At 34.0% G+C, this 24,438-nt stretch overlaps 1 protein-coding gene across 2 annotated transcripts in view; it reads right to left on the bottom strand.

Moving 5' to 3' along the window:
* FSTL5 (follistatin like 5) overlaps positions 1-24,438 on the bottom strand; it is a gene marked incomplete at both ends in the record, with an annotated part of 250,145 nt that overhangs the window by 111,304 nt on the left and 114,403 nt on the right. For both annotated transcript variants that reach the window (XM_082281448.1, XM_082281449.1), the window contains 2 exons: positions 8,378-8,498; positions 17,858-18,054. In XM_082281448.1, coding sequence (XP_082137574.1) covers positions 8,378-8,498; positions 17,858-18,054 — 318 coding nt within the window. The remainder of the gene's footprint in view (positions 1-8,377; positions 8,499-17,857; positions 18,055-24,438) is intronic.

Below are 24,438 nucleotides of genomic sequence, written 5' to 3'. Positions count from 1 at the left end.
CTCAAAAGTTTTGCAAAATTGGAATTACTGTTTTTCTATTTACTCAATTTATAGAATTTTCAAAGTACTTTCATAAAACCTAGTACATAACTGTGTCTTTGGATTTTCTTTTTCACAGTGAAAATGTCAAATATTCTAAAGAAATCCATATGTCTCAGAGATTACTACAAACCTTCTACATTCCTCTGACTAATGATTTTTAAATTTTTATTTACCCAAATGTGAGAATAAAACCAAAGCAGGCAGAGTAAAGGAGTTACTAAAAAACCCAAACCAGACCTTTCTAAAAAACCCCAAATCACTACCAATAAGACCAAACAAAAACCGAAATAAAAAACCCCAAACAATAAACCAACGAGGAAAAAACCCAAACCCAAAAAAGTTCTGAATAAAATTACTTAGTAGCACTTTTCTAAAGTGAACATTACTGCTTGGTATTTAAAAATCACCAGTAGGCAAAAAAAGCAAAACAATGAATAGATTAATCAAATGGATTTCTTACTAAATAATACTTTAAGAACTATTAATATTCATGATAGTTCCAGATGAGCAATTCTGTCTTGAAGTAGAGATACTTAATGCTCTTGCTTGTGGATTAGCTGGTGATTGTCTCCTTTAATGGCCAGTCATTACTCCTTATGTTCTGATAGCATCTTTCTTCTCTCCACCTCACCCCCAATATGAAGAAAGACAGCTTCCTTTAAAATAGTTGATAAAGGAAACTAGTTATAAATTATTATTTTAAATTCCCTTGAAATTTCCTTAAAATATCTACATAAAAGCTTTTGTGGATGTTGGGACATCAGTCATAGCCTAAACTTAAAAGTATACTGCTCTGCAGAGATGAAAATATTCTCATAATTCACAATGTAAAAAAAAAAAAAATAGCAACAATTCTATAACTCACCACAGATATCTGATTCCTGAGAAACAAGCAATAGATCAATTACTGAGATACTTTGCTAACCACAGCCAGATATGTGTAATTGTTTGGTGTTTACTTTTACCTCACCATTCTGTGTCACTCTCCAGAATGAGCTCACTGAAAGACATCCAAGACTTCAGTCTCCAGCATTTCAAGCCAGTAGCAAATGCCATGCAAGTCAATCTCTACCAATCCTCTTGTCTGAAACAAAGCTACTGCAACTAAGGTGTTTTGTTCCAGTTCTCTTCCTCTGCAATCCTCTGTTTCACAGTGCTATCTCTGGTAACTTACATCACCAAAGCAGGCAAAAGCTTTCAGGTAAATGTACTGATAGGATTAGAGATCAGCAGAGCTGAAGGTTCATAAACTAAATCTCCTAGTTTCTTCAGTATGACACCTGAAGACACTGTGAAATATTTGTTTTATTTACTCACACAAACCTAGGATGGCCTTAAATTTGTTACCTGATCCCCAAAAAACATGAAAAAAAATCAGTTGGCATCAAATTGAATTGACTTAGTGGCATGTGAGAAATTTCAGGTACACTACTTCAATCCATGAAACCTTAGATATTTCCTTGTTTCTAATAATCAGTTTAAAGTCCTGCCCACTCAACAGAAGAGGGTACATTTTCTTCCAGCTGAGATTCTCTAGACTGAAAATACATATAGCACAGGTAAGAATCTGAGAGATAGATTAGGTTGAGCAAAAAAAATTACCATGAACTCCAATAGCTTCTGCTCAATGTGATATTAACTGGTGTTTCTAGAGGTTCGTGGAGAAATATAACACCCTCTGGAACAATCTAATATGCTCAAGTTGTTGCTGAAAAGGAATTAACGGTAGCAGGAGACAGAATACTACCTCTTCCTCCCTCAGAAATGTTTCCTCCACTATTTGTTAACATGTTTTATCATTGAAGACTCATCACGGTTATAAAGCTCTGACTCAGATTACACACTAAATACAGTATTTGGGACCTCATTAGAATTAATTGGAAATATAAAATCCGTAAGTATTTTTTGAGTTACGCTTTGTGGACTTCAAGATAACTTAAGGAATCCAGTGGGAATTCTCATTTATTTCATTTAGTAATTCAATATATGCCTTTTTAAAATTTAGATACTGTTGTAGGGTTGTTTGGTTTTGGTTTTTTGTTTTATTGTTTTTTTTTTAAATTCTGGTCTATTTTGCTTCAGAAACAAAGATTCATATTTCAAAAAAAGAATTTCTGAATGTGCACCTGTAATTATTGCATTTGACAACTAAAAATAGAAGTAGAGCTATTATAATGAAAGCAGTGATGCTTTAGAGTATTTTTCAGAACTGAGAGAATGCAGTAACTAAGAATGTGTGTTCAAAATGAAGCATTAAATATTTACAGGAACTTCTGGCTCCTTCTTTTCCACATGATTCAAGACACAACAAAGCACTGATTTTGACAGTCATATTAGTCACTGGCCTCAAAGTTTCTCCTAACAGGTGAGCCCAAAGCAAGTTCCATAATTTTGGACCAGATGAAAACCTTCCGTAACATCTGCAGTTAACTGGAGGCACGTAAATCACTTCACACAAATACTTCAGCAACAAGGAGTGCTTGAAATCCAAATTTGATATCTGTGACCTGAACGCAATTGCAAAACTGAAGGTACTTTTAAATACATACAGTATTAGCACGTATGGTAGCAACATACAAGATCCCAGGTACCAGCTGCACAACAGATCAGGTATCATTAAGAGTGCTGAGTGATACCCGAAAGCACAAGTAGTTCCAGTGAAACTACAGAGCATCATTAATAGAAGAATGACAATTAGGATATATATTTTTTTTTTGTCTAGATAACTCACACTTTCTTGTGTGTCTAAGGGTAATTTTTATAGTCAAGTCCTCACTGTCCACAGTCCTTCTGTGGCCCCTTTTTTTGAGTGTAAGACAACATCAAGAATAGTCCTACACTAGCAACAGAAATCAATTCTGAAAGACATTGCTATTTTTTTCCCTTCATTTTATGCAGGAGGTCAATTGTTACATAGAACAGTTAGTTCAATTATGTACAATAAATTTGGGGTTTATATTAATTGTATTCAATCAGTTTTATGCAGAAATGTCTAAATTAGTGTCATTATTTCTACAGAAATTACAAAGAGAAGTGCCTATGTATACATCGGCTGAGTGATCAAACAGAATAATTTATTACTATTTATTTTCTTGTGGTATGCCTTGAGATATTACAAGCCACCATGAAGGCCACCTCAAGCACCTGCTTTGAAATGTTATTTTGTATTGGAGGAAAGCAAATAAGATAATTTATTTTAGAAAAGAACACTAGAAGAAAAACAAAAAGAGACAATGTTTACAGCTAACACAAAATTATCCTGATGCCATAGGAGACATTAACCAAAGAAAGAAAGCAGTTGAAGAATAAAGGAAGCATATTGGTTGAGATTTAGTTTATAGAACACATAAAATGAAACTGTATTCCACACTCTTTTTAGCTTTTGTTTGGCTCCTTCATCTTAGGATTTTATTTTGCTTCCCTTTTCAGAAAAAGAAAAACATATCCTTCCGTGTCTAAAAAAATATTTGCTGATAAAAAATCCTTTAGCTTGGGACTGGCTGAAGAAGGAATGCAAAGAAAAGCAAAACAAAACACTAAGATGGAACTGGATCACTTTTAGGATATAATTTTACATGACATGGCCAAAGCAGTGGAGGACCGAATCAGCTGATACCTTCAGTCTCAAGCTCTAAAAATCTAGCTAGAGCTAAACTTTCTGCTTTATCTGCTTGTGTTAGAGGAAGCTATTTTTCAGGTTCCTCTCTGCACACACTATAGATCTAGTTAAATTGTTATGGAACACAACAGACAAATAACTAGGTGACAAATGCTATAGCACCAAAAATTACTCCTCATGATATGAGTGCAAACAGCCTATTTCCAGAAAACAACAGTGGTCTTACCAATAGGTAAAACCTTATAGAGGCCAGCAAGCATCTTTCATCCACTTGCAACACTCTGTGAATCTTGGCAGAAATACTCAAGGTTGAGAGCACCCTTTCAGATATTTTCTTTCTTTGTTACTGCCTAAGTATCTGACCTTCTGGAGGGGGAAAGGGACTTTTTTTCTTCCACTGCATATAGTTATTTACATTTGGCTGTCCAGTTTATTGTGAATCCATTCTGTCAGATAAAATGAGACTGTTGAAAGTAAATCACAAAATACAAGTAAGCATTTATATGTATGTATGTAGAGATACAGAATTAAGTGCATATTAATACCTTTAAAACAGCCTATGCTTCATCTTTGCCCTTAAGGTGCTTCCTTTTCTACAGCTGGAGTTAAAATTAGAATTGCTGGTATTTGTGAGGAAAACTTCTAAGTATGCCAACGAAAAAAATCCTACCTTCAAATGCTAATGAAACAAGACTGATAATTAATCCCAAAGATAGGCATTCATATGTAAATAAAATGCAATTGTGTAAGTCTTTGAAGAGAAACTTCTTCAATGGAGTAGTTTGTTCAACAACATAGTGAAGATTATTTTTAATCCTATCTGTGTTCAAAATCTTACCTAAGTGTTTTTAAGTACTACTTGAAATCAAAGCTGGAAAAGTGCACACCAGTAGTATGCTTGATTATCACTACCCCCTTTTTAGGCCAAGGCTGAGGACACAAATTTCCCTTATGCCTTTTCTTACACCTTCTCCAGCCTTCTCATTATTTTTTTCAAAAGTTCTTTTGTGCTTAATAGAGAATGCTAATGGACAGTTGCCTTTAGAAAATGAGATCTCTTTAATGTTCATCAAATTCAAATATGACCTAAAGGATAATTTGTTAACTACTGTACATTCTATATTTTAGCAGTACTAGGTACTAAACTGGCTTGAAAAGAACCCTTGTGGTACTGCTGTGTATAAAAACTATGGTGCTGTGACCCTGTGACCCCTATTGTCCTTGCCCAACCTCTACCACCTTGTCTTAGCATTTCTGTGCTCATATGATTCTGATTCCTGTTACAAAAATGAAAAAAGAAAAAAATACACAACAACTCTTTAAATTGTGTGGAAGCTTTGAATAGGATCAATTTCTCCTTCACTGCAAAGCCAAATTTTCTTCACTGCCATTCTGAGTGAATAAAAGTTGGCAACACATATTCCAGCAGTTGCACAAACTTCAAGGAGAACTTGACATTTCTCAAATCCACCCCTTCACTACAATTAGGGATAGAGGCAATTCCACTGGGAATAGCAGGGATTAAATAGAGATTAAGTTCCATATGTACGTTAAAATGGTAAATACAAAGGAATGAAAAACCCATGAAAAACACACTGTCAAGTTCAGTTGATGGGATCATGCAAGAGGTCAAAAATTCTAGAAGCACTTTTTAAATTTAAATTAAAGGTTATGTCTTTTAAGTGTTTCTAAACAACAAATGACACTAAAATATTTTAGAAGACAATCCCCTGTAAATACCATTACTCAGTTATAATCTTTCACTCACTATATAGTAATGAAAATAATTTGAAAAAAAACTTTCCTGTTTTGTTTTCTATTTGTTCTACATGTTTGAAAGTGTCTGAGCTGGTGAAAAATAATCTTTTTCATATTGTAAAATGGGATCATTTCAAACATATTATTATATAACATATTATAACATATAATCATAATGGAACATAAAAATACTAAGAATATTAAAATTAATTAATCATGAATATATAATAAAATAGAATGTAAATTTGAAAATATTTACGTTTTTAAAAGAAATTCCTGGCAAAAAAACAGGTTTATTTATATTTGGAATAAGTATTTGCAACCTCCCTATGTCACTTTATTAAAGAAAATTAAAACGTTTAATTATTTTGTAGGTGGATGCTTAATTCAGGAAAATTTTGTTTTGTGGAATAGTGTGTGGAAGATGTGTTGTGAGTGCTTCTTGTGTACATTTCCATACATGGATCTTGTTCCCTGTCTATATTAATTGTCTGTATCCTGGTAAATCCACACTTGGCATTATGAGTACCAGCTCACAAGCTTTGCTGTAGGCGAACAACACGGGCCTCTGGAGAGGGGCTGACACATTTGCTTTACCTTGGGCTGGCGTGGCTTGCATGAAGAGCTTGGTTTCAGCTTTGTGCCATCTTGTTTAGCCATATGAACAGTAGTCAAGGGACCAGGTGCCTCATTCAATTTGTTTTGGTTTCCCTTAGCTTAGCATACTTTTATAGCATTATATAATTTTTGTTAATGCTAGTGAGGTAGGTCAAACTGACTGAATTCAAATTCTCTTGAGACAAAATGAAATGGAACTACCATTAGTCCCCAAATTTATTTCAAGAGTATTTATTCTACATTCATTACAGAAGGTTATATTATGACACATTTCTTTGACTTTCTGGACACACAACATACAATGCAGTAGCAGCTGTTTTTAGGTTTTATTTTTCATTATGTAATGAATACATATAAATTTTATTAACAACACAGAAGAATGAATCTTACTCTAGAAATCATCTTCCAAGATAGCCTTATAGTTTTAAACAGGGTCTTCTCCACTATTTTATTGCAACAAGGAAACCTAAATGATTCTTAATCTTGCATAATCTAATGTTTTCATTACCATTCATATTAAGGCAATGCTTAACATACCATATGGAAATTATTTTCATTATTCAAAAGTCCATTAAAAATATATAATGAAAAGCTATTCTTACATCTGGAGTTTTACAACTATACAAAATAGTCCCTCAGAGACACATCAAAATCTTATTTGGAAGAACTATGTTATGCTTCCATAAATACAATGTTTGCAAAAAGCATGCTAGTGCTTTAAACATGTCTTTAACCTTCTTGGATTGCTATATATGTTAAAGGCTTCAATAGCAATTTCTCCATCTGTGCACATGATCAAGATCTAGAAGTACAACATCTAGCCATATAATCGTAGCTAATGTGTGTATTTCTACAGATGCTATATAATTCCATAGATTTTTGTAAGCCAAATTTGTATCACAACCTATAAAAAAGAAATTAAGGTATTTCCTAGTGTTTTGCTGCTGCAGATCCATTAATTCATCTCACCATCACAATGCCCTAGTATCTCCCATTTTCTTCCCCCACCTCATTTCTTGGCTCTGCTCACACTTCTTTTGCATGAGTTATGGTCTGACCCTTCACTTAATCAATTCAGGTCACACAATGGGATTGGGGTGGGATGTGGAAGGTGAATATTTTTCTGCTGACTTAGTGACTCAGAAGAGAGACTGTGACTGTTAGCACACTGTAAGAAAGGCAGTCAGATAACTTCAGGTAGCAGGATCAAGTTATTTTTAGGAGCAGTACGTAATTCGTTTGGCTAAGCTGCATCACAAAATCCCACTTTCTGAAAGACTTTCAGAGAAAGGAAACTCTAATTCAATGGTCAAAACTAAGAAACTTTCAGGAAGTCTGTCTTGATTATTCATTTCAAGTTTATTCTTCTTCCTTTCCATGCAGCTATATTTTTTTTTTCTAATATCAATTCATTACTTTTTAGTTTAAAACTTAAGGCAGTTTTTTATCCTTTTTTCATTTGATATCACCTAAAGTGGCTGAGTGCTCATCTGCCCAAAGATAAAGTACAAGCAGACTAAAGCAACAGGCTGTAATTACTCAAAATGAAGATACATTAATGGACTAGTCAATGTATAATAAGTAATTATAAAAAGAATTTAGGACAAACTTGATCTTGTGTACTGCCACATTACTCAGTTTGGAGCAACAGCTTTTAAACCAGTGTCAGATTTCACGATTCAATCGTAAATTTGAGGTAGATAAGAGTGAAAAATCATCAGTTCTTATCTGGATATAACAAAATATATGGATATTACATTTAACACACTGTATAAAAGCTCTTAACACCTTTCTTCCATCTGCTAACCCAGTGGTTTGATCAAGATGTTTGTTTGTACTGTGCACATTTGTCCTGAGACCCCTTTGGCATCCAGAGAACAAATACCTTGTAAAACTACACCACAAATCCTTATCTCCTTACGAGTCCTGTGAAGCTGTTAGGCACCCAATAAAAGTGGTACATTTGTTGCTGGGTTTGTCAAGAATGCTCTTATCAGCACTCATATATAAAGGGCGTGGGGACGTATTTCGGTTCCATTGATTACGTCTTGACCACACTACTTTCCACTAGTGCACAACACAGACTTAGCAATGCATGCTGGCATCAAGAAAGATTATCCATGAATTCTCCATTACCAAAATCCTTCCTAAATCTAGAAGCTACTAGGTATCATTGATTTCTGCTAAAAAGTTTTCTGCTATGTCATGACTATTAAATTGCACGAATCTAAATAAAGCATCCAGACGTTTCAATACTCAGAAATCAAACCCCGCCATTTAGGAAAACAAAGCAAGAAAGAGAAAACAAGGCAGAAGGAAAAGACTAATCTTGGTACTTACGAAAAGCTCTGTAGAACTCTTCTAGAGCTAGGTGCTTGTCACCATTATAATCATCATATTTCAGCAAATCAAACACAGAGCAGGCAGACGGTTCCTTGCCAAGCTCATCCCGTTTTATTACCTGACAAGAAAATTATAACCATGAAATTACATTTGAACTCTTTGAGTTCTCTGGTATAATTAATTGTTTCTAATAATCATTTAATAGATCATTTTAAGGTTGCTGTGGGGCAATGAACTGCAACTGTGTAAAGTCAGGGATTTCCAGTTACTTTGTAATTATTTATTAGAGTTTTAAAAGTTAATACCTTTAGGACAGACTCTGAAATTACACAAAAGTTTTTAGAATATACAGACTATCCATATAATGGAGATAGACTGAAGCACTATAAAGACACCGGGAATTTTAAAGCTGATTTTACTTTATATGTACAGGAATGGTGATTAAGAAACATTCAAATATACCTGAAATAGTATATTTCCAGAGTACAAATGGCATAATGTCTTTTTCCTCTAATTCCTAACCACAGAAACCAAATGCAGACACTTTCAAAAATAAGTAATGTAAACTCTTACTACCCTACTAATTGTATCAACTTCTTATAGGCTTTTCACAAGCCTATTACCTTAACAAAGACCTGTTACATAAGTAGCTGACCTGAAAAGGCTCCTGTTTCTCAATGGGGACAAATAGAATTTGTAAACAGATCATAATTAATAGCTATTCTATTTTTAACTCCAATGAACTTATCCCAGAGCAATGTTCTTTAATAAATGCACCATTATTTTTTTTTTAAAATCTGCGTATGTTGTAAGAGATCCCCTTACATTCCAGCCGGGGAATTCTTAAGATGCTGAGAGTGATTCAGAATTGTTATATTGCATGGGGCCATGTATTAGAAGTACTATCACATAACTGAAAGAGCCAAAACTGATGTAACTTTTCATAATATTGCTCAGTTTACAGTTTTGTATCAGGCACAGCAGAAAGGACTATAACTATAGTTAATTCCCAGGTAAAATAATTACTCTTCCAACCCTTTATCAGTCTCCCATCAAAATTGAAAAGCCATTATATTTTTATTAATGGGGGATATCTTCTGAAAAACAAGGGATGCAGGGGCTTTTGTGTTTCAGTGGCTCTGCAAAGGAATTCATTCAGTTACTATTCATGTAAACACAAAATACCTAAAAGAATAATAGGGAATAACAGGAGCATTAGAGGAAAAAGAAAAGACACATTTTATGCTACCAGAAGTAATCTCCTACATAATAATATAAAAGCATTATAAAAGATAATCACCTTGTTAGTATATTAGAGAGTATGAAAACCATTTACAAAGATAAGAAAAATCACTACAAAACCACCTTTTGCTATTATCAATTAAAAAAACATACTATGTTACCTGAATATTAGTGCTAACTACTTCCTATCCTTTAAAAGCCTTTTTATTGAGCTCACATTAAAGTGAATTAAGAAAAAATGAAATTGTGTAGATCTTGCAGCTGGTACATTAAGGACAAAAATGCAGTCTGGGAAAAATTAGTAACTCTAAACCCATTACAGTTTAGAAGTACTAAATATGTAATGGTGTGCACTGGAAACTTTAGCAATCACTGAAATTTCAAGGCCTTGGACATTTAGTATGAGAAGCATTGTTCCTCCCATTGTTTCAATGTTTTAAATGCTTGCTTTCACTGTCTTCAATTGTACAAATAAAAATGAAACTTTACACTTAGGTGTAAGTCAAAGTTTGAAGAAAACCTTTTTAAATCCCCACAAACAGCTGCCTTTATAGTACCAGCTTTTAAATATCAAATTAGTGTTCTCGGCTTCCATTCTTTGAACTAAAATCTGTTATCTGTTAAAAAGTGGCCAATTGAAAAGCAGCATATTTTAAAAAAGAAGAATCATAATTAAAAAAAATATTAGAATTATTGTGCTAGTTCCAATAATGATACTATAGACACGTACATTTCATCATCCTGGTAATTTTTAAATTTTTTTCCTCAGTAGATCTATCATTTTGATTACAGATATATGATTCAATGTTTATTTTTGTATATACATCTTTATGCAGATTATATACTTCGGAGTTCTTTGGAAAATACACTCGCTGTTGATAAACCCTCCAAACACGTCTGTGAGGACAGATTTTAGAAGGTACAGACATGATTTATATGGTGATTAATCTTAATTATCTGTGATTTGCTACTAGAAGAGCTGTTCCAACCTGAATTCTCTTGTGCAGGATCAAGCCATGTCCCAGCTTTCCAATGGGATCTGTGGATCAGATCAACTCTGTGATCAGAAGCAAAATTCACCTTTATGGAAATTTTGGGTTGTTGGTTGGCTTTTCCTTTCGAAGGGGTGGGGTTTTATCACGAGATATCACTCAGAGCTAGGTACAACTCAGGTGGAGGTGGTTTGGGTTTTGAAAAATTACCTGTTTCTGTAGCAGCTTGAAGTGCAGATCTACTGTGATATGAAGTTACAAGCTAAATGAGATTCCAAGAAAGCCAATATGACAGCCTGACAAATTAAGGTTGCCCACTTCTTTATGGAAGTTTTTTGCAAGACATTAATTTACTTAAAAGCATAGGAGAAATAGAATAAAATTCCATGCATACGATACACCACCATGTAATCACACTTGTGTTTCACATATGATCCAACAATGTGCCTTAAATTTTAAATTCTATTAATCTCTGTCCATGGAGAAGACTAAAATTCAAGGAAAGTATTTCTTAAGCCAATTCCTTAAACCCAGACTGTCTACTCCTTGATTAAACTAAACAGACAGTGTTGTTCAGGAGGCAGAAGAAAAACTGGGAAAATTTTCAGCAAGTCACATGCTAGAAACAAAATACTATAAAGGTTAAAGCCTGATTAAGATTGTCTGCACAATTTTATGGTTGTGCCCTACAAATCAAACACAGATTATTTGATTTCAAACCTTTAAGATGAAAATTCATACCAGAGAATGTTAGCAAATATTTATGCCCACAATTTTTAGTTTGAATTTGCATAAAGACAGTGAAGCATTTACTTTCCATATTATAAACTGGTAAAAGGCAAAATATACAGAAAACTGTTCATGGTTCATTGTGAAACCCTGTAAATGCTGAAAACTTAAAAACTTATCTATATTTTCAAGTTAAATATGTCTTTTCCAAATTATGAAACTTATCCATCGCAACTTAATACTCTTTGAAACACAGAGGAAGGACTTGCATTTTTTGGAAAAAAATTACATTTCTAAAAGATATAGCACACAATTATCTATTGCCTATGAAACACCATACTATTACCCCAGTTCAAATCCTCTCAGAAATTTAGTCAGTACAACTCCAAATTTTAGAACACTGGGAAACGTAATCTGATTAAAAATTACAAACTGCACATCAGAATAGATTGTGTCATTCATTTTAATCTGATTTCTGATAGTCAAAATGAAAAATCTGCAGATGTTATGAAACTAGATCACAAATAACATAACACATCTTTTGTTAGTCCACCTTACCTGAAGTATTATCAGTCAGTGTTTTTTTGTTTGCTTGTGATTAATGGTCTTTATGTACCACCCCAAGGAAACTGCTATATAAATACAACTACAAACAAAACCTTCCTTTAAATCAAATATGGTCATTCAGTCAGTGTGTGTTCATCTTCCCTAAAAACAAGTACCTCATCACCGCAGTGCCACTCAGGGCTTGATAAAACACCAAGTACATCAAACACCAAAAACTGTGAGAACTGTGCTTCAAATTAATTGTGACTGCACAAGGGGGGGTTCAATTACTTGTTCCACCATCTTCCACAGCAGTATAACCTTTTATAAATTAAAAGAATTGATTATCATGAAACTAAATTGATAACAAAGGTTGGTAAATTGTTCCTTGCTTTAACTTCCCTTAATCTAGTTAAATCAATATTCTTATAATTTACCAGCAAGTTCTGCAGGGCAGCAACACCATCCTCTTACTTGCTGTCTACAGTAGCGTGGTATCTTTGATATATGTAGAGTGAGTAAAGATACTGGACTTCTGCATCACAGAATGACGCAGAAACCCCTGAGGAAATGGGTATCTGCACTGCTAAACCCACACGAAGTGGCCTACAGAGGCATGTACTCAGTTTCATTTAAATGCATTATCTCAATACTACCTCAAACCAATCAAGTTACATAGCTCAGACATGAGATCTCTTTCTGCAAACTACTCCAATGAAAGGCACATTTCCCTGTCTTTCCAATTCTGCACTTAGCAGAGGGAAGACCTAATCTGACTCAGAAGATATAAGTGTGTCCTTAGGTGTCTGCAAATATAATGCTATAGATGCCTAGCTCACAGTGTAGGACCAGAATAGGTATTAGGGCCACAGAGATAGGCTGGGTAAAATTCTGCATCTCAGAACTAAACCCAGAACCACCAGCACTCTGAGCCTGTGGCTCTGGACTTGACCAAGATAAAACAAGATAAATGAGTGCAAACAAAATCCTGCACCATTATACTTTGTGTCCACTTCCAGATAGCATCAGTCCTTGAACCTTCTCAAGAAATGAAGCTTACTCCTGCTTCCTTCACAGCATGCAAGAATATAATTGGAAATGCTTATACCTGATAAAACCAAAGGCAACTAAGGAAGATCAAGATGTTACAGTTTGCATGATGATCACAGTGTTTGTAAGCTTTATCTAGCTCCTAATTCCTAAAAGAGTCTTAATTCCCACCAATTTTAAAGTTTCATGTAGGGTTCTTATTTTTATTTTGAACCTGGAATTGAGTATAGCACATTTAGTTTTTCCTAGAATAGTGATAGTAAAAATAGATAATGCAACCTAAATAACATGTCCCTAATTAATAGCAGAAAATAAACAGAACTACAAATCAACATGGAAAATATTCTTCTGCTTATGTAACATGTAGGGAAAACCAAAGTTGATTAAAAACACAGAGACCCATTATTCCTTCTCTGAGCTCCAAGTCCTCCAAATAACTCTTAATAACAACACTGATTAGATGCAAAATCAGAAGTCATGAAGGTAAAAATTTAAATGCCAAGGTCCAACCAAGGATTTTGATCAGTTTGATCAGAAACCAAGTCTGACAGATGCAATTTATGTAAGTTGTATCTCTGCAACCAAGTCCCATGAAGTATTGGCTGGCAAAAAGTGCCGCAGTATTGTCATTAATACAGAAATACAACCAAAATAACTGTGGAGTATTTTCTTTTTGCTGATATAAGGATGAGTTTTTATAGAAAAGTAATGTATTTTCATTTGTCTTATGTTAACCTGGTAAATAAAGGAAATCTATTCAGGTATTTGAAATTATGGATACTAGTTTATAAATAAGGATGTTAACTTCTTTCTTTGACTCTAAAAACTGATCATTGAAAGGAGGGAAAGGAAGAGGAAAATTTACTATTATTATTATTATTGTTATTGTTATATATTCAACTTGCTTTCAGGCTATGTCACTTCCCTTTTCTGTAAAATTTTGCTTTCTGAGTTCACTAGTGTAAGAAATAAATAGGAAAAAAGCATCTTGAAGTCTAATCAAGTGTAGATTATTTCACTTCACATACTTCTTCCTTCAAAAAGGAACTTGAATTTCATTGTTGAGCAAGAGGAAACATTTTTAGAGCTTATGCATCTTTCACTGATGGCAACCAGAACAGGTTTACTGTTTATAAAATGGCAGTTCCACCACAGCAGAACGACTGCATTCATAACTGGAAAAACACGTTACTCCCATGCCTACCCACAACACTTCTGCTCTTTTTCCTCTTCTATATAGAAAAACAATATGGAGTAATCAAGCAGTCTACAGTGATAGAAACACTGGTATTTCATTTACAAATTTTTATTAAATTCCAGTTTGCTTTTGCGTAAGATAAAATAGATAAAAAAATGCGTCTGCTAACAACTGAATATTCATAGCTAACCACAACATTCAATTATATTCCATTAGGTTGGATTCATTTAAAATGTTTCAAAGTGCTTTAAAAACAAATCAAACCCTTCAAGGAACCACCTCATCTTACCAGAAACCTTGCAGATATGTTGATCAGAGATGATGAAGATGATGAGAATCCTGCCTATTTCATGGTTTGCAATTTTGGAAAGATAGATACTCTCTCTGGTTAGTACCTACTTCTCAAACCAGAGTGGTCTAAAGTGTTAAATTTGTAAGTTCTTTCAAAATCACTTGCCAATATAGGATTTGAAAACTAAAATATTAAATGAATCAGACTCAGCGATTAAAGCAGTCAAGGAGGAGAAGAATTTACATCAGAAAAAAATGTCCATTTAGCCTGCATGGAGCTACATAATCCCACTGTTTTCCTATCACATTCACACAGTGTATGGGAGTTAAAATTCTTTTTAGCTGCAATTCTGCGTTGGACTACACAGCCATGAAAAATATTATACCCAGTGTTGCTGCCTGTTCTGAGCTTCCTCTCCCCCTCCCCAAGACACTTGCCTCTGCCATGTGCTCTGAACCCCTTTGTTCCAAGCGTGGGCAAAACCAAATGTACCTCAAACTCTTTAGCAGTGTCTGACTGGCCGCTCACCCCGGGTCCGCCCCCAGTCCTCCCCTTTCCCCTTCTCCCAATAAAAGAAAGGACCAAGGCGGGGCCCGCTCTCTCTGGCTTTGCATCCCTTCTGCGAACGTCTCTTGTCGTCTCTTTCTTTTAAAAGCTTCTAACTGCGGGAAATTGAGCGAGCAGAGAGCTGCATTTCTCCCTCTTTGCTTCTGCTGGTGGTATGTGCTTTGCAGCTGATACAGGTACCGATTTTAGAGCTCCTGAAATGCTGGATTGCCCGTGCTACTTCTCTGGGTTGCTCGAGGCTTTCGAAGGCATTGAACTGTAAGCGCTAGCCGGTAAAAAGCTGAAAAGATACCTCCTCAACCCAGGTGCTAGAATTGTTGAAACGGCAGAAAAAAAATAGTCTGCCAATTTTTAATTTATTGCTATCAGATTTGAAGTATTGAAACTACCAAAACAACAAAAAAAACCCCAAACAGACAAACCTTTCTTACTATTTGAAATAGGTTTTTTTTTTAATAAAAACATTATTTTTGCATTTTTGGGGAGAGGAATATTTGTTTCTCTTGCATCAAGATGCAAATTCACCTTACGACTTTTGATCCAAAATACATCAATAAAATTGGAGTGTTGCTGTCACCATTTCCAATCTTCAACTGATTCATTTCAATTTTACATTAGGTAGGATGACTATATAGACACCTATGAGATAATAAATGCAATCCAAGGGCCTGATTGCACAGCAAGATTGATGATATGTAAAATTTAAGATGCACTATAAACTGAACTTCAATATATTCACATGAACTTAAATTAACTCCAGGAGTCCTTGTTTTATGCAGAAAGTATGTTGCTTTTCATATCTCCTTAATATGATTGCATTTAAAATGCAGACAGGAGCTGTTATTTATGACAACTCTGCAGATTTCAAAATTTTTACTCCGAGCACAACTGAGAAAAATTCTCCTAATCCTGAGAACATTTTCAGGAGTACAGTAATGTCTCCCTGGGGATTGTTGACCCTGGCTGGATACCACGTGGCCACCAAAGCTGCTCTGTTACTCCTCAGCTGGCTAGGAAAGCAAAAATACAATGAAAAGTTCATGGGCCAAGATAAAGTCAGGGAGAGATCACTCACCAATTACCATCATGGGCAAAACAGACTCACCTTGGGGACAAATTAACTGAATCCATTACCAATCAGACAAGAGAAAGATAAATGACAAATAAAACCTAATATCGGCAACACCTTTCCTCCAAGGGGCTTAACCTCACTGACCACATCCTCTACACTCTCCCTCCCCAGCAGAGCAGAGGGACAGGGAATAGGGGCTGCAGTCAGTTCATCACATGTTCTCTTCTCTACTCCCTCCTCCTCAGAGGGAGAACTCATCTCACTCTTCCCCTCCTACAGGAGAGAGTCCTCCATGAACTGCTCCAACATGAGTCCTTCCCCTGGGGTGCAGTTCTTCATGAACAGCTCCAGCCTCAATCCCTTCCAAAGGGTGCAGTCCTTCAGGAACAGACTGCTCCAGCACGGGTCCCTCTTGTCAAAACATACAATGACAAAGCAAAAAACACTAGCAATGAATTTACTTCACCTTAATCTGTAGGTTGAAAAATTTGATGTTTCTGCAATGAACTGTAGCAAAACCAAACAGCACATGTTTGGGGTTTAAGGCTGACTTGTTTCCATACTTGTGAAAAAGCACTACTTTACAGCTGCCATTATAAATTCCTCTTTACAGAAAAAAAAAATCATGGGGAAAAGTATGTATATAAAGTTTGAAAACACAATAATTGAAGAATTTTTTTTATTATTTTAAAACTATATTTGACACACGCAGAAGAAGGAAAAGCATACATGTAGCAACTGAATAAAGAAGAATTAAATATAGTTTGCACATCTATATATGTGATTCCTATCCATGCTATGTATTCATATAGTATATTCATATATAACGTGTTTGTAAGATATACACAGGCACCAAAGTCCTTTGAAAGTTGAAGTTCTGAAAGACTCTAAAAAGCAGAAGGAAAAACCAATCTTATAAAAATAAAGAAAAATAGTTTTAAGTCTGTCTTTTGAAATACTGCACTAGTAGTTGGCCTGATACCTGTATTTGCAATCACCCTCAGGTCCTTGAAATTGTGACTAGAATTTTAAAAGTTAGCTGTATGGAAGTAACTCCAACCTACCTCTTAATACTGCCATGCAACTTAAAACATAGGATAATGATCAACACACACATCTAAAAAATCCTACTTTTCTTGAACATTTAATTGGCTGCCTAGTAGTAGACTCATTAATATAGTTCAGCCATGATTAGGTTTCTGAAGCACAGACCTCTAGTAAATCAAAGTACATTTGCCCCATCAACACTCTTTAATAGAATCAGTCATTTTAGGTAGATTAAAGCTGGTGCTGTTATGCCTACCAGAGTAGCAATTACTGGTTTAGATCTGTAATTAGTTAAAATTTGCTATTTAGAGACTACCGTGAACTCTCTTTGCAGGATTTCTTTTGTACTTCTCTAGCCCTAACTAAGATAAAGCAATAATACTTCTTTAGTATTACAGAAGTGATTTACCTCATTATTTTAATTTTTTTCAACTTCTACAATACATCTACACAATTGGACTGGATGACAGTATGCAGTGGATAATAAAACAACTCATGGTCACAGTAGCCTTGAGTATTCTAACACACTGCAGTACACTTCAAAGCATTATATTCAAATTACTAAATAATCACTACAGAATTTCTGAATAATTCAGCCATTCAAAAATTCTCAAATGAAGTTTTACACCTCAGAGACTCACATTTTCTAAAGTATCCTAAGACATGATATTCCATGTTTGTATGTCCTGACAAAGACATCTGAATAGTCACGGTGCTAACAGAAACAAAAACTAAATCTTACCTGAGATAACTCATTCGTGTCCACAAGTCCATTGTTGTCTGAATCAAAATAATTGAACATTTGATCTACAAGAAGTTTCTTTAATGCCACTTTCTCACCAACAGATTTATCTTTTGATTGTTCAATGTATCTCTGCTTTTGTAGATCCAGTAACACATTTTTCACTTCAGTGTATTCAGTAGGTTTGCATTTATCCCCTGAAAATAAAATACACAAAACAAGATTATTTTGCATTTGATTTCCTATTAAAAGTTTAAATGTAAAAAAAACAAAAACTAAACAAACAAAGAGTATTAACTTCTTATAACACTACAAACAGGGTTCTTTTAAGAAGTAAGAAATTAATTCTGTAGTGGTTTGATCCATAACATTTCCTTGTCTGGTCTTCAAATTAAGACAAAAATAAATTATTGCAGTTTTAGATACTTTTTTAGACAATGTTCTCTGCTTAGAGATACTAAGCGAACTTTTATCAATTTCCAAGCATGCACTTTTTTTATTTATCAGTCTGGAAAGGTGCATCTGAAGATTTATTACAGTGTTACCTCTGGTAAAGCTTTTCATATAAATGTAGGAATGTAATGTATGCAAAAACCCGTTCAAATATGCCAGAAAAATATATACTATATATTTCATAATAACATTTGACTTCAAAAAGCAGAAATTACTCTTCAGTGCTCATAATCTATCTCTACTTTTCATTTATTGGACATAGCAAGCTTATTTAAACAAGAAAAGGTGGGATTGCCAAAGGAAGAGAAAAGATATCTTTGACAAAATCTGGTTTACTCTTTTCATTATCAAGTCTTCTATAAAATGGAAAATGTTACAGAAATTTCCTGCATACAGTGGTTACAGTCAGCACTTATTTTAAACCAAAGCACAAAATAATGTATGCCTGCTGTTCTCTTATGTCAGTTGCTGCATATTTTAAATTGGATAGAGAAACAGTTTAAAAGGGTTTGTTTGGGTTTTTTTATTAAGATAACCTTAGGATTTCAAAAGGGTTTTTTATAAGATGAGATATGGAAATGTGTACCAGCATAATACAATGTATTTCATGCAGACAGATATTTACAGTTAGCCAATACATAACTTCAAGTAGTGAATTCAAGGATAGAGCAATATACTGATTAGCAAAGAAAGTTATTTTGCAACCTTCTTTTTAGTCACTATTCTGAAGATACAATGATGTATGAGAAACAACTATTTACCCTATGGAAACTGCATAGGCAGTTTTGTTTTGAAAGTGGATTTTTTAAGAAACATCTAATTTACAGGTATGGGACTGGAATTTATTACTTTGGTATATTTAATGGGATATGCATCATTATGGCGACACTATGAACACCTTCATAGCCATTAAAAAAGGCAGAAAGATAAAACATTCCTAAATGCTTCTCACTATCCTAGAAAGACTGATCTAGAGAAGACTGATTTATGATAGAAGTTAAATCATGGAAGAAGATAAAATGTTTTTTGGAATCAAAACTACTCTAGCCTTTTTTGTTTTGGTTTTTCTAAAAGCCACCAACTGTTATGTAGCTATTTAAGTAATAGAAATAGACAAACCCAAGCTGTATTTAACTGACAGCCTAAGCTATGCAGAGTATTTGCATATTTGTCCTCATCTGCCAGGGGAATGAAGATTGAGGCCATACAATTTGTAAGAGTTGAGTTCTGCATGACTGCTTTTCAGGGGTCTAATGCAGAAATACTGAGTAGGGAAACATGTTTATTCCTCAGGCATTCTGAAGCTGCAGTGAGCAAACCTTGCCATCTGAATGGATGTAGGCTCCAGGTGGTGGGGAGGGAGAAGAGCACTTAACTTGAACATACTCTGATTCATTTGGGTGAACTCCAAGAGACTGGGACAGAAAACAAGTATCATCTTTGTCTCCCCTAGACAACTTCTCTGGTTGTGGTGTCCTCGAAAAGACAGTCTGACTTCACTCTGCTGCAGGTGATGGCTAACACCTTTTTACCTACACTCTTGGCAGGGCTGGGGTGGTGAGGAAGACAAGACAAATCCTATTAGATATGGTACTGCTCAGAGCTACTTACACATTAGATTTTAGCTCCTGTAAACCATCAGTCTCATTCTGCAGTTTTAAAACTGCAAAGAGCTATTCTTTAGAGACAGACAACACAGCAAAAGAGTTATATCTGTTAAACCATGGATTTGACACAGTAGCATTCACAAGTTGTTTCGTGTCTGACTTCAAAAAAGACATAGAAAATTAATAAAAAAGTCACACTGACAATACTTTTTCCTTGAAACACAGGACAATGTTTCTCACTTTAAGGATTGATCAAGAATTGAAAAGAGATTCTACAAATCTCTACAAAGGCAATAATGATGCTAATACTCATTTGAATATTAAAGATATTTAATAATAAATTCTGGAAAACTTTCGCAAAAAATTGCACAAATATTTCCATGAGTAATTTTACAAAACATGTAAATTTAGAGGAAAAATAATTTAATTTATGTATCACATGATCATGAAAAGTGTTGCAATAATAAGTGGTGTTTTCTAGTTTTAACTCAAAATAGAGCTTATGGAAACCTTTGTAAAGGAAGTTTGATCGCAGTCCAGGAAAGACATTTTAATGCACTTTAGACATTAACTTTACATCTAAAGTTTAAGGAAAAATGAAGTAATGTATTCTCTCACAACATCTGTTCAGAGAGAGAAGAAAGAATTCAGACAACATATTTACCACAACATTTCTTTTCTTCTACACTTCTCATTGCATAGCACAAACTTCTGTAGCTAGTATAATAGCCATATAAGAGCACTTACATATTGCATGTTTATAAACTATTTATACAATTTTCCACAAGAGAAAAATTTCTGTATCATTTTTTAATATAAAATACAAGCGCTGTCTAATACAAAATAACCTGAGAGGCTGCTACTGCCACGTACATTTGGGTACTTCCTGTAGAAAAACTTCATTCACAAATTAAACAAAGTAATCTGTTAGAACTACTATATTATTTATATTTTGTTCTAACACCAACCTTCTAAATATTACTATGAACTTTAACAATGTATTTTAAGCCAGTGAGTGATGAACCCTCAATTTATGATCTTAGCTAATTACAGTTGTGGTAAACCAGGTTTCCACAGCTATACTACATTAAAACTTTTCATTTTAAACATAATTGAAAGTAGTCTTTACACCAACATCTGGAATTTAAGGACAAACATGATGGATGGATGTTACTGACAGATAAGGCAATCACAGGGAAACAATTAGACACTCTTAGTGAACATAGGGCACAACTTCATTAACAAATTGCCCTCTTATCTCATTTTCATGACTGCCTTTTACTCCGTTATTTGAGGAAATGTGAAGCTGATGTTTAAATTACAAGAATGAGGCCCTGTTTATAGGAGACCTCCCCCAGGCTGGAGTAGCAGCACAGAGGAAAACACAGTTGCTTTATTTATGTTCTAATTTAGTAAGCATTACTTGTGAAATAGTTGTCTCAATGACACACAAATGGTAAATGGGGATTAAGTGTGTCAACCTTTACAGCGAGGAAAAGCAATTTAAGTTTAACAAAACTGAGAAAGACAAACTACTGGGAATATACTACAATTATATTACTTCCAGAAAGGCCTACTAAATTCTATATAATTAGCTACATAAATGAAAGGATAACCTACACATACATAATTTACTACCTTAATTCAGTTTTCTAATACTTTTTCATTTCATTTTTGAACTAGAATCCATACAAAAATAAATAGCTACTTTCTGAAAAATTCCTAGAAAGTAATAATAGAACAAGAAAACAGAAAATCTGCTTTTCTGTTTGTTTCATTCATGGAAAGGACCAGTTCTGCTACACAACAAGTTTTGTCAAAAAAATGAACAAAAACAAACCCCAAACCAAAAACCTAAATAAAAAAACTCCGCTACAATTTATTTCACAAGTTTCCTGAAATTGTCTGTGCAATCACAGAAGGTGTGCAGAAACCTGAAAGTGACAAAAAACCCACACTGGAATCTTAAGTGCAGTCCTCCAGTCCCATATCTTGCAATTTCTGAAGTAGTGATATTCCTAGGGTTTACTTCGTTCAAACTCAAAAATGGTAGAAAAATGGAAACATTTGCTGTTTCCTTCCATTCAGTGCAACAGTTTTATAGCTGTACCTCTGTTACCTAGGAAACAGCTGAAAGTTAGATTTTGTGTGCTATTGTCCTTCTAGACTGTATTGAATAGATGGTATCTGCCTATAACAGACAAAGAAGTTCTGTTTGACAATTAGTCCTCCTTAATTTGTAAGAGAAAAAATTATCACAAAATTAACTAATTATTTATGAAAAGATGGCAAAGGAATATACATATTCTTAACACCTGCAGAAAAATATTAAAGAATCAGGTAAAATAATAGTTTAGGGAACACTTTTTACATCCAAAGTCAGATATCAGATTCTTTAATTTTGCAGGTTTTAGAAAAACACAAAGAAAATAATGCACATATTTTAAAAGCACAATAAGAAAACCATTTGATTTCTGTTCTCAGTTCTTTCACACACTTATGGTTAATACTTTAATCTTTCCTTGCCTGAGCCTCCCCATTTAGCAGGAACAACCCTTATGTCAGAGAGCTAACATTCATGGCATGTCTATCCCTATAAAAGTCATCAGCTGCTGAGATACAGTTTGATTCTGAGCTATTTTTGATTTTGCACTGAGTTTTATCTCTATATCTACTGATAGATTTTTATCTATTTCTACATAGCACAAATAGTTTCCACATTTTTCCTTTAAAATTAAAATAACTTTGGATCTATCTGACATGGCAACTAGTTTTCAGTGAAGCATATCTCATAGGAACAGATTTAAATAATCCAAAACTGATATATACATAAATCAGATTTTTGGAAATGGAATAGACCTGATAAGCAGCAAGCTTATTTTTAACCTTCTACACTCTGAACATATTCAGAATAATCTAATTAGCCAAAACAATTCACTGCAAAATTACAAATTACATTGCATGGAGCAAACATGAGAAATTAATCCAAGATTATATATATATATATATATATATATATATATATATATATATGATCTGATATCAATTCAATTTCAAACATAACATAAGAGGAAACTTGAAGGTCTTCCTCCATTCAGCTATTTTTCAAGATCTGTCTACAGATAAAGCATGAAAGTTGGAATCTTACTTGTAGCCCTAGTAAATAAAGGCATATTTTAGGCTACTAAAATTGCTTAGGTTTATCTGAAAGAAACTTCAAGTTCAGATATCGTTTCACAATATCTTATTTTTCAATATAAAACCCGTATCTTCCAAATCTAGAGGTGAAAATTTTGACCCTTATTCTTTGGTCTCCTCACTGAAGCTCTGGAACCAGAAGAGAAACAATCTCACCTGGACATAGAACTGAATTTTTGACCTATGGTCCAGAGTTTGAGGTGGGTGGAGAGGAAAGCTTTACACTCAAAAGCAAATAAACAGGGATTTACATCAAAGCTATCAAAAGGTTTTCCCTGCTGCAGCTATGTTTTAAATAAAAGGTGAGAATTTTCTACCTTTTTTTTTAAAACATGAAATTTCAGGGCTGCAAATTTTGACCCAACAGCTGCTCACCTTTAGACATTCAGAGTGACTAAAAAAAAAAAAAAAAAAAAAAAAGGAAAAAAAAGAAAAAAGAAGAAAAGACATTTTGAATCTGTGTTTGGCTTTTTTGGGGGGGGAGGGGAGTAATTTACACAGCACTCAATCAGCAGATGTGCTGCTTTATGTCTTATTGTGTAGCATATGTACTTTCTAATGACATAATTATCTAAATCTAAATTCAGCATTACTGTCAAAGTCAAGATACTCAGGTGTTAAGGACTTCAGTTACTCAATTCTGTTGTGTTAATAGGTATAAGCAGCTACAAAAATTGTTTAGAATATTCAACAGTGCCATTTTTATGTGATATACACATAAAAATACCTCCCACACAAAAACCCACCCAATTATCCAGAGACAGGCACAAAAATACAAAATTTTAAAGTTATATCTATCACTGTCCTTGGAAAATACTTCTAAATGATTACCACAGCTGGAATATAAAAGAATCTAGATTTTCAAAGCCTTAGTTGCACCCTGTAAATAAGGAATATTGCTGTCCTTTCCTCAGATATCAACAGTAAAATGTTCTTAACCATTCTGACTTTTCAAAACTAAAAATCATAAGACAGAAGTGATAATTTCATTTAATTACAAATACTGGCACAATTCTGGTGTCCAGTCTTATCTGGAGACACACATAAACAGCTTTTCTGTGCCTAAGCAATCAATAAATATTTCAGATAAACTATTCAGATTTTCCTTAGAGAAATGCTATTTAGGTTAAGTAACAGTACAAGCTGTAATAAATTTGCATTAAGAAAATGGAAAAACAGGCAATTAGGTAAAATAGGTAAAAAAATGGGTAAAAAATAGGTAATACTATTTCAACTCTTTTTTTCTTTTTTTTTTTTAGAACTGGTTAGAAACATTGTATGAAGTGACAAATATTAACTTAAAAAGTAAATACAAAATGAAGA

The sequence above is a fragment of the Coloeus monedula genome (assembly GCF_965178545.1).
Source record: "Coloeus monedula genome assembly, chromosome: 5".
NCBI lineage: Eukaryota > Metazoa > Chordata > Aves > Passeriformes > Corvidae > Coloeus > Coloeus monedula.
This window is presented reverse-complemented; position numbering and strand designations above follow the sequence as displayed.